Source organism: Fukomys damarensis, unplaced genomic scaffold, assembly GCF_012274545.1.
Source record: "Fukomys damarensis isolate Sample0158 unplaced genomic scaffold, DMR_v1.0_HiC HiC_scaffold_39, whole genome shotgun sequence".
In the NCBI taxonomy this organism is placed as follows: domain Eukaryota; kingdom Metazoa; phylum Chordata; class Mammalia; order Rodentia; family Bathyergidae; genus Fukomys; species Fukomys damarensis.
In genome coordinates this window covers 65820818-65832983 of record NW_022900951.1, presented here as the reverse complement: position 1 = coordinate 65832983, position 12166 = coordinate 65820818, and the positions used below count along the sequence as shown (strand labels likewise).

General features: G+C 33.9%; 1 protein-coding gene across 2 annotated transcripts in view; it reads left to right on the top strand.

Moving 5' to 3' along the window:
- Positions 1-12166, top strand: part of Hdx (highly divergent homeobox) — a 186061-nt gene that overhangs the window by 133699 nt on the left and 40196 nt on the right. For both annotated transcript variants that reach the window (XM_010612863.2, XM_033760535.1), the window contains one exon: positions 9426-9633. In XM_010612863.2, the coding sequence (XP_010611165.1) occupies positions 9426-9633 (208 nt within the window). The remainder of the gene's footprint in view (positions 1-9425; positions 9634-12166) is intronic.

Here is a 12166-nt window from a genome sequence, read left to right as displayed (position 1 = left end):
GAAAAAAATGAGAATCAAGACTTGCCATGTAAAGGTACATGATCCCAACAATGAATGTAACTGTACTGTATCCCTAAATGTACCAATAAACTCAATAAAAAAAAACACATTTGTAGATCAATGGAATAGAATAGTAGATGCAGAAACAAGCTCAGGCACACTTAGCTACCTTATCTTTGACAAAGGGGACAAACAAACACTTTTGCTGTAGGAAAGCTAAACTGCTTAAGAAATGGTGCTGGAAAAATTGTGATTCCACATGTCCAAGACTGAACCTGGACTCATATCTTTTACCATGCACTAAAGTAAAATCAGAATGCTTCAATGATCTAAATAATAAAACAAAATTCTTCATCTTCTGCAAGATAGAATATTTAAAAATCTTGAAAACATAAGTGTAGGCTAATATGCTATGAAGAAACTGCAACTGCACAGGATATATTACACAAATTAACAAATGGAATCACATCAAGTTAAATAGCTCTTGTATAGCAAATACTAACAGAGCGAAGAGACAACTTACGGAATGGGAAAAATTTTTGCCAGCTACTCCTGTGACAAAAAAAATCAAGAATATATGATGAACTCAGAAAAAAACTCTTCACGTTTGAGCCAATCTAAAAATAAGCATCTGAAATGAATGGTTACTTTTCATTTCAAGAAGTGCAAATGGCCCATTAATACATGAAAAAATGTTCAACTTCACTGGTCACTTGAGAAATGCAAATTAAAACATCACTGAGATTCCACCTCACACCAGAAGGATGGATATCATCTAGAAATTAAGCAATAATAAATGCTTGTGAAGCTACAGGAAAATAGGAGCCCTTCCCCATTTTTGATGGGACTATAAATTGGTCAACCACTATGGAAAGCAGTATGGAGATTCCTCAAAAAACTAAAACTAGAGATTCTATTTGACTCAGCTATTCCTCGCCAAACTATCTTCATGAAAGACATCACATTACAGTGATACATACATATCCATATTTATAGCAGCAGAGTTCATAATAGCTAAATGTTTGAAGCACCCTATATGCCCAATGAAGACATGGACACTAAAGAAAATACGGTATGTGTATACAGTGAAGTACTGCCCTGCCAAGAAGAAGCATGATCTTGAGGCATTTTTAGGTAAACTGATGCATCTAAAGAATTCCTAAGTTAAATAAAGCAGACACACAAGTGTAAATATCACATCATTTCACTTGTGTGAGAAATCCAAAGTATAAATAAGGAGAAGAATGTTGGAGAGATAGTAGGAACAATTTGTTCAAATGGGAAGGAAAACAAAAGATTGGGGAAAAGGTGAGAGAAGGAAAAGAAAGAGATTTAAAGAAAAAATAATTGAAAAAATGTAAATTGAGCTTTTGTAAATGTAAAGGGGAATAAGGGTTGGAGAGAGGGGATGGGAAGGAGACAAAAATATCACATATCTTCCATGTTAAATGTAATGATTATGTATAGGAAACATACACTAATGTAGAAATACAATATGAGAAGAAAAAAAGTAAATGGAAGGCTATCTATCCCTTGACCCCAGATAGACAGATCCAATATTGTCAAAGTGTCAAGCCTCCATTTGAAGTTTATAAAGTTGGGTCTGAAGTCAGCCCTGGAGATTAGTAATATCTCCACCCAGATTTGTATGAAAGGCACTGTGGATAAGTTGTTGAACCTCCTCCCAAGATTCAGATTGGTTAAAAGTGTAGGAGTAACATCCATTGAGCAAAACTCAATTTCACAACGAAGCTAAGTGTCCATAAGGCCTGTCGATATTCACTGAGACAACTAACAGCTGTCTAAAGGATCTCAAGTTTTTATATGATTTCTTTATCAATATTAGTTTGAGTCAATAATCTTGAGGTGACATTTTCTAAATAGCTCTTCTTCGTTTGAGGAGTTTTTTTAGTCTTTTTTTTTTTTTTTTTGGTACTGGGGATTGAACTCGGGTCCTTGCGCTTGCAAGGCAGGCCACCACCGAACCACTGAGCTAAATCCCCAGCAGTTTTAGGAGTTTTTATATAGTTAAGACCACTGCTGTAGTCACAAATGTGGTGGTCAATATATTAGCTGCAATGATAGTGGCACTTAGAATGTCCCCAGAAAATATTTTTGTCTACTACATTCAAGTGGTGAGGTAATTTGTTCAAGGGCGGAATTGCGGGACCAACATGAAATCTACCTCAAATTTGGGCAGTCCTCTATAGGTCATATACTAGCGACAATGAAAGGGAACACAGTAACTACTATCAGTGATATTGGTGACTATGTCGAATGGAGGAGTTTATGTCAGGAAATACTGACATAATGGATATTAACTGCTGGAATAGCCAGAGTGGCTGTAGTCCCTTCCACTGTTCTTTGGGGGCCAGGAGGTGGCTGTTAAGTTCTGCCTGCATAAAAGGTGTCATTAGAGGAAAAAGATTGTTTTTGATCTCTACAAGTAATTATGTAAAAGGTAGGTGAGGTAGGAATGTAAGCCCAATAAATCACGTCATTTACTTGCGGTGTATATTCCAGCAAATTTGGAAGTATAAGGAGCCTTTTGAACTTGGCAGTTTTGAAGTTATATATCATTATGAGAAACAGGTATTCAGAAGTGAAGACAATTCTGGTGCCCTGCTGACTTGGTGCCACACAGTATGGACAGACAGTCTTTGAAAGAACACAAGGGTCTCTGGGTGACAAAACAGATGTATATCCTCTCTCCCAGGCTAGCAATTAGGTTGGACGCTGCCATTGTGGACTTAACATGGCTACTGGTAAAGGACCAATGGTTTTGGCCTGTCCTTTACAGGAATAAAATGTTTCTCTAAACCTTCTGAGTCAAAAATTTTAAAATTTAAATTAAATAGTGTTTTAGATACTAGTTCTTGTGGAGGCAGCTTCTTCATATTGTCCTTTTTTATTTTAATAATTAGGTCTTAAGGAGCTCATTAGCTCATATTATTATTGCTTGATCTGTAGGGTTGCAAGATATACCTGTAATATGTTTAACATGCCAGAATTGAAAGAAAGTCTAAAGACAATTGGGAATATTGCCAGGGCTGTTATCAGGCTTAATTACTGAAGGCAATCCCATTAGAGAAAAACATGAGATTAAATGATGTTTAATGTGTTTTATAGTTTTATCTGACTGTAAAGAGGCATATATATATATATATATATAGGCATATATATATGTATCTATACAAATATATTTAAGTTTAACAAAAGCGTTATGATGAAATGATGAATTAGCCTACTAGTAAAATTTCATCACCTTCTAAAACACAGGAAATAATATCTATACATGGAGCAAATTGTATCTGGTTTTGGCACTCATGGTGGCTGTTAATGATTTCTTGAACCTGTATATGTGTGAGATTAAAAGAATGAATGAGTGCTTAAGCACCTTGATGAAAAAATTGATGTTAAGCAAGAGCTTAACTGGAGTATATGTGTTGCCCTTTACTAGGAAGCCAGGGAGATAAGAGTAATATCAAAAGGTGCACTGTTGTTTCTAATCAATTTTTGCAGGTATCTAAATGTGTGGAAGATAATTTTAGCACTACCATTGTGTAAAACCTGTAGCGTTTTCACTACAAAATCTGAATCAGTGATACTATTGAGCGATTGTTTAGGGCCCTGCCATTTGTTATCAATCATGGCTGTCTTAGAAGTTGAATTCTTGCAGAATATTAACAGAATATAAGTATAAAGCTTTTTACATGAAATTTGAGATTAAGACAAAATAACATATTAGCATAATAATTGTGATTACATTATCATATTAAGCAACACATAGAAACTTTTATTCCAATTTGTAATTTTTAAATATAGTGTTATTTGAGAAGAATGTATCTGTATATAGATATATTTTATGTGTCCTTTTTATGCACGCAAGCGCACACACACACACACACACACACACACATATATATATATTTTGGCTGGCTATATTGGATTGGAATATATACTTTATCATAAATAGAAAACAAAGCAAAAGCAAGATACTTGAGTTTAAAAGTTTACCATCATAGATAATTTAGTCTTGAAGTCAGTAATGTGATGAGATTTTATTTTAAATTTTGTATTTTCAAAGAACTATACACTTGGGAGATATAAATATATTTAATATACCATAAAACCAGCAATAATGGATGTTATAAAAAAAGTTGAAAATTCCAAAGGAGTCAGCTGTGTCTTATGTTTTGTTATTGAACAATATGTGTCTTTTTGGTCATGTAAATAAGTTCATGTTTAATATTAATCACAAAAATGAGAGTAATAACCTTTGTCTGAAAGCATCTGTTAAATTGGAGAGGAAAATTGAGACCCAGGAAGGAGTGATTAATGAATCAGGATCAGTACCTCCAATTTTCCTAGAGCAACAAAAAGCTTTTAGAAGGAACAGCCTAGGCTCAGCCAAACCAACAGGGAAGCATACATATTTCTTTCTATAAGCTGCATCCTTCACAACCTGTTTTTGACATACTTGGAACTTCAAATTTTATTATTTTTTTTCTTCATCATGCAAATTCCTCTTCCATCAAAAATATAACATTTTTTACTCTCTGCCCTACTTACTACACATTCATACTATAACAAACTTGTTTGTGGTAGTTTACCTTTCCTTTTTTTTTTTCCTGCCCTTTTCTCATGTAGGAAAGCTCAGGTTGTTACAATATAAATGTGACTAGTTGTCAACAAGCCATCATTCACTGCCAATAAATTAAGTGACCTTGTCCGTATTGAATCAGCAGAATAACAAGCTCTGTAACTTCTAAGAATTTATAAAGAATTAGAAATGTCTTAAACATATCATTTAAAGTGAAAGCCAAAGGTAAATACATGAAGCAGCTAAGCTTTGTATCAATGGGTTCTTGAAACCTAGGAAGTGTTATTTATGTCCAACAGACTGGCTGGGCAAAGTTCCAGGAAGAAGTTTTTGTCCCTACCTTTGTTTTCCCAGGATTAATGTTTTTTCATTATTTTTGGTTGATCCCTGTGATTGAGGTTTTTCTATAATCTCCTCTAGTGGAGTTATCTGTACTTTGAGGGCAGCTTTCTTTTACATTTAGCAGGCAGCATTTATAGAACAATTGTTTGTTTGGCTCATGCATGAGTTTTTTGGGTCATTCCAAATGTCTCTTTTATTTTTCCTGTGTCAGTATTTCTCACTTAAAGTAAGTCTCAGGTGTTCTGTATCTTCTGTGTGGGCAGAGTATGTAGATAAAGAAGGACAACCAAAGATGGAGTGATATGCATCTCACTCTTTCCAACCCATCACACACAAGCACAGAATCTCCTGGGTAATCTGATTATAAAAGAAATGAATTTACTTCTTTAGATCCAAATTGCACTCCAGATGCAGCTAAAGTAAGGCTATAATTTGATACTTTTGTAAAAGTGAATTGCTGAGCTCAAACTAAGCAGCTGCAGGTTTTGTGTTTAGCCCTGGAATTTTTGAATCTCTGTAAAAATACTGTTAATTGTTTTTAAGGGAGAACATGATATCTTACACCCGTTTTCTCAATTTTAATTTCTCCCATATAGTCTGAACCAATTTTGGGGCTATTGGTGGCAACTGTTTTTAATTTTGACAAGTATCTTGTCTATTATTTTTGTAAACTTTTTAAACATAACCCTCCTTCACACTTTTAACACTTCCAAGACTACAAGGCTTGAGCTTTATGAGATCCCATTCCTACATTTTGGCCAAGTCTTCATCTGTGTTTTTAAATGAGAACCAAGACTTGTCATGTAAAGGTACAAGATCCCAATGATGAATGTAACTGTACTGTATACCTACAATGAACCAATAAACTCAATGAAGAAAAAAAATATTATATTTATTTTTAAAGAATGGAGGTGTCTTTAAGTAAAGCAGTGGTCTTCATTTACATGACAAAATCTTTTATTATAGATATTGATTAAAGGATGTTGGGCACCTTGAGATTGAGATCAGTGTCCTCACCTTATATGGCAAATATAAAATAAGCCAGAAGAGAGAATAGATTGCCCAAGTTCACAGAACCAGTTAGTTACTAGAAGCCAGAATTCTTTGCTCCCTGTATAACATCATTTCTATTTCCATTTACAAGTGTATGTCATGTCGTAAGACTTGCCTTAGATACTTCTTAAAATATATACACCACTCCATCCTAGGCTCACTTGATCAGAATTTTCAAAGAAAGATCTAGGAATTTATATGCTATCCTTCAAATAATTCCTATTCTTAGTTAAATTTGAAAAAGACTTTGGAACATGTCATTGTGGTGAAACATTATAGTTGGCTCTTTCCCTTTGTAACTCTTGGTCATTATCTACTTGTTTACTATTTATACTGCTACAAGATGATCAGTTCGAGTTCCATCAGGGTAGACCATGCCTGTGATGGTTACCATTGTATCCCCAGCATCAAAGTGATTGGAATTCTTGATACATAGTAAATGTTTAGTGATATGCATGGAATGTATGCATATATGTCTATCAAAATGGTATACTTTGGATATATAATATACATAGTTTACAACATATGTAATAATATATTTAAATAAAAAATTACAGTTTTTTATTAGAAATGTACTTAATAGTCCATTATTATTCATGCTATTAATACATAAATGTTTTGCCTAAAAAGTTATAGTATTATTCTGTAGATTTATGACCACCATTGAGACAATTATTATCTAGGAAAATATAGTTCCCTAAATTTGTTTATAAGGAATCTAAAGACCAAAATGATAAAGTACTTGACCTTGAGGCGTAATAAATGGTTGGAAATAAGGTAGTTTGTGATTAGGGTGTCAGTTTGTAACAGAGAATAAGTTAACATATTTCAATGAGGAGGTTATATGCACGGAAAATAAGCATGTGGAAAGATGTTCAACATCACTAGCAATCAGGAAGATCAACTTAGTTATCTTGGTGCAACTCAGTGGTAAAGAACCCGCTGAGCATGCATGAGGTCCTATCTATAGCAAAAGCAGAATTCAGCAAAAGCAGAATTGTTTTTAAAAAAGAATTTGATAAGTCATCATTCTGCAAACCTATGAAAATAGCTAAATTCGACAAATTAGATAGACAGATACATACATACATATACACTTACATACTAAACATTGACAAGAATTCTGAGAAGCATCATAGAGAATGGCTCATAAAACTATAATGGCATGGTTCCTCTGGAAAATAACTTGGAATTTTCTTATAAAATTTAACATGTAATTATATTGCATTGTTTTGCATTTATCCTCCAAAAATGCAAACTTACTTCTGCACAAAAATCTTTACATGACTGTTCATAGTAACTTTTATGTAATAACCAAAAATGAAAACAATATATACATATCACAAAATACTACTTGGCAATAAATAGAAATGCATTATTGACAAACACATCTTGAATCTTCAGAGTAAGTAAAAAAAAAGCTAATTTCTAAAAGTCTCATACTGCATGATATTATCTACACATATTCTTGAAACAAGAGCTATAGAAATGGAAAAGATTAGTGATTTCCAGGAATTAGGGATAGAGGAAAGAAGGGGAAAAGTTATTGTGTAAAATAGAGATACAGAACTGTACACACACATATTGGGCAATATCAATTTCTTGCTCTTGGTGTTAAAATTAATAAGATGATATTTGCAGGAAATAAAATGAACCATGCACAACACCTAAATTTGAAATTTTCTGACTCTAAAATTATTTAAATAAAATGTTTTAAAAATGATCTTAAATACAACAGAATAAAATATTAAAGTATTTGAATAAACAAGGTAACAATTACTGAGCCAAAAATAATTAAGAGAGAGCATAACATTCAGGAAGAACAAGATTGGAAATGGGACATGAACTGTAGTTAGTCTGCAAGAAAAACTAATTCATTTTTCTCCTGAAAGATTTGATAAATTATTTTCCACAGAAACAACAAAAAATAAACAAAAGCTATCTGTAATAGTATGCATGCTTTTCAAAGTCTGAATATTTAGATAATATTATCCTGCTAATAAACTATTTTACAATAAAATGTTTTTAAGAATTAAAACAATCAAACCACAGTGATATATGCGCATTGATGTTTATAGAGGCACAGTTTGCAATAGCTAAAACTTGGAAACAGCCCAATTGCCCATCAGATGGAAACTGGATAAAGAAGTGGTTTTTCTATAAAATGGAGTACTACTCAGCCATAAAGGATGATCAATAGTAAATGTTGGCGGGGTTGTGGGGAGAAAGGAACCCTTCTCCATTGTTGGTGGGAGTGCAGACTGGTGAAACCACTATTGAAATCACTATGGAGATACCTCAAAGAGCTGGGACTAGAGGTTCCATTTGACCCAGCCATCCCTCTACTGGGTATCTTTCCAAAAGAATTAAAGGAATCATACACAGTGATATATGTGCACCTATGTTTATAGTGGCACAGTTTGTAATAGCTAAAACTTGGAAACAGCCCAATTTCCCATCAGTTGGAAACTGGATAAAGAAGATGTGGTTTTTCTATAAAATGGAATACTACTCGGCCATAAAGAATGAGAAATTAGAGTCATTCATTAGAAAATGGATACATATTGAGGATATATTCCTAAGTGAAATAAATAAGTCACACATGTTTAAATACCGAATAGTTTCTCTGGTGTGAAAAGCTATAATAGGACATAAGTTCCTAATGAGATATTGACCATGTGAAATAGGAAGAAAAGGGCTAAAGGTGTAGGGAAAATGGGAAGGGTAGGGGAAATGTAATAAAGGAAAAGAAAAAAATATGAGAAAATGAAATAAAGGAAATAAAGTGTTTGTAAATAGGGAAGAGAGGAGGGGGTGAAGGGAGGGCATGGACAAGGGGAAGAAAATGAGAACCAAGACCTGTCATGTAAAGGTACAAGATCCCAATAATGAATGTAATTGTCCTGTATACCTAAAATGTACCAATAAACTCAATAAAAGAAAACACATGTATAGATACTAAATAGTTTCTTTGGTATGAAAACTAAAAGTGTAAATAAGGTTCAAGTTGTATCATTGATTATGTGAAATAGGAAGAAAAGGGCTAAAGGAGTACGGGAAATGGGAAACGTAGGGGAGAGGAAATAAGGAAAAAGAAAAAAATATGAGAAATGGAAACAAAGTCTTTGTAAATACGAAGGTTGGAGGGGGTGAAGGGAAGGGATGGGAGAAAATGAGAAACAAGATACATCATATAAAGGTACAAGATCCCTATGATGAATGGAACTGTACTGTATACTTAAAACATACCAATGAACTTAATGGAAAAAAAGTTTTTGTTTTAGCTTACTGAGAGAAAAATTGCATTATTCTATGTGCCTTTTTGTTCTTTTGAAGCGTAATATATGTAACACACATTTATTATTATAATGACCACAGATACTGCTTTCTAAATTCTAAAATTTCCTCTTTTATTTCTTTTATAAAGACATGGATTGGCAATAGAAGAAGGAAATATCGTTTAATGGGCATTGAAGTTCCACCTCCAAGAGGAGGCCCTGCGGATTTCTCTGAGCAGCCCGAGTCTGGTTCTTTCTCTGCATTCACACCAGGAGAGGAAACAGGGCCTGAAGTAGGAGAGGATAATGACAGAAATGATGAAGTATCCATCTGTTTGTCTGATGGAAGCTCTCAAGGTACTTTATGTGCTGCACTTCCTAACAATTGCCTCTGCATATGTAATGCATTCTTATCGGGTTTTCATCTCACTACCCTTTAAATCTAGCATTTTCAAAACACTTCACTGAGCATCTAAGAAGAAGCAAATTTATTTGTAATGCTTCCTCCTAAACAGTTTCCCACATCATTACAAGGAATATTTACCTATAATAATCTCCCGGACTTAAAATTGTTGGTTATCATAGCAATCTATACATTATAGTTAAGCAAATGATTCTTTATTATATTGGAATTCTAGTCCAGTTAGATTGGAACATTAGAACTGCAGTGGAAGAGAGTATGACATAATGTGATCAACAATACGGTTGTAGTCTGTCAACTGGTTAAAAGTCTCAGCTCTTTTACTAGCTGATTATGTGACTTTGGGCAAAGCATTTAATTCATTGTTTTTAAATTTTCCTGATTTACAAAAGGAAATTAGACTGAATCATCACCTTTTGATGTTCCCCTAAAGGAATGGCAAATAACAGTGGGAAGCTATGCCATCCATCCATGACAAATATGCTTTGACTTCAAAAAGTTTTGATGCCATTTTATTAACATTTTTATTAATTTTTAATTTTCATATAATAAAATTCATTCATTGTAAATGTAGAATTTGGTTATTTTTAGTAAGGTTTAGAGCTTTTCAACCATTACTGTCACCAAAATCTAATTTTGAATTATTGTCATAGCTACAAAATTCTCCTTGAGCTCATTTGTAATCAGTGCCAACTCTAGACAGCTACTCTGCTTTCTTACTTAATAAATGAAACCATGCAATGTATAGTCATTTGTATTTGTGATTGAGAAACAGAAAGAAAATCATGAACTTGCTTTTTTCCTTTCTTTCTTTCATTAGGACCTGTTCAGGATTTCATATTTCCATTTTTCATTTTCTCAGATTTTTCCCCTTATTAGCTTTCCCCTACCCTTCCCACTTTCCCTACACCTTTAGCCCCTTTCTTGCTATTTCACATTGTCCATTATATATCATTAGGATCTTATGTACTATTATAGTTTATTCACACCAGAGAAGCTATTCGGTATCATGGTGCTTTTTGATTTCAGAATTTTTGTTCATAATTTTTTGATGTTATCATGTTTACCAGTACTTTTGTTTGTGGTTTCTGATGTTGTTGCCATGATTAGTCTTTCTTGTACTACAGTTATGTAAATATACCACTGTACTTGCCTTTGGTGTCCTTATGGCTTTAATTTTGCAAATTTGATACTTCCCTTAAAGTATCTTAGGAAAATATGTGATTTTAGTTTTCCAAATAGTTAACTAGTTGTCTATATGTGATTTAAAAAAATATAATCCACCCTTTTTCTAGAGATCTTAAATATACCTTTCAATCCCATATAGAAGCATATATAGAATAAATGTGCTTGCACACGCGCGTGTGTGTATGTGTGTGTGTGTGTGTGTGTACATGTCTGCACAGGCATACACACATGGGTAAAATTCTGCATTCATTAGTACATGGATTTCATTGTGTACAACTATGGCTTTATAAAATGTCCTACTATCTGGCAGGAGTCTTTTCATTCTTAGTTCTTGTACTATATTGATTCATCTAGATATCTGGACATGAGCAAAATGCAAATAAATTTTTTTCCAAAGCATAACTCAACCAACACCCATGGTCTGGAGTCCAACTGCCAATGCAGCCACTTTTCCCACATGAAACTTCTTGAGCCTGGTCTATATAGGCTGCATTTCTATCATCATTCTGGTTTTCTGAGCTGTGATCAGAATTTTCTATCAAGCTCAGCTTACAGCATTCTAGGGCTTCTTCTACAGTTGGTACCTCCAAACCTTGCTGACCTCATCTTATAGGACAGTTCCAGAAGCTTATTAATGGCATAATCAGGTAGCACCCCAGCAATGACCCCACTTCTTTGATACTAAAATCTGTCTTAGTCACTTTCTTGTCACTGAGACACACTATGCAACACCCACTAGAGGAGAGGTTTATATTGACTCAGTTTGTAGAGCTTTCAGTCCATACTCAGCTTGCTCCCAGACAGGTGGCACTGCAGAAGAAGCTTGCTTATAGCGTTGCAGGCAGGAAGCACAGATCAATCAGAAGATGAGGGAGAGAGATACATCCCACCCGGCCATGACACCAGTGACCCACCTCTTCCAACCAGGCTTTGCCTCCCAAGATCACATTTGCTATAAACTCATCAGAGGACTAATTCAATGATGAGTACCATGCCCACATAATCCAATCACCAAAAAAAAAAAAACTATGATAACACAAGGCTTTGAATGAGCATCTAGATATAAATTGTAACATCAGTGAAAGGCTACAAAGTTGAAAATACGTAAGATGAATAAGCGTAAAGCTCTAGTGTAGAACAAAAGGTGTATAATTAATGACAATATACTACATTCAGAATTTTTACTAAATAACTATAGCTAGTGTTGCCTGTAATGGGTGGTAACTATGTGAGATGGGGGCATGATTATTTTTTCAATATAGTAAACATTTTACCATATAT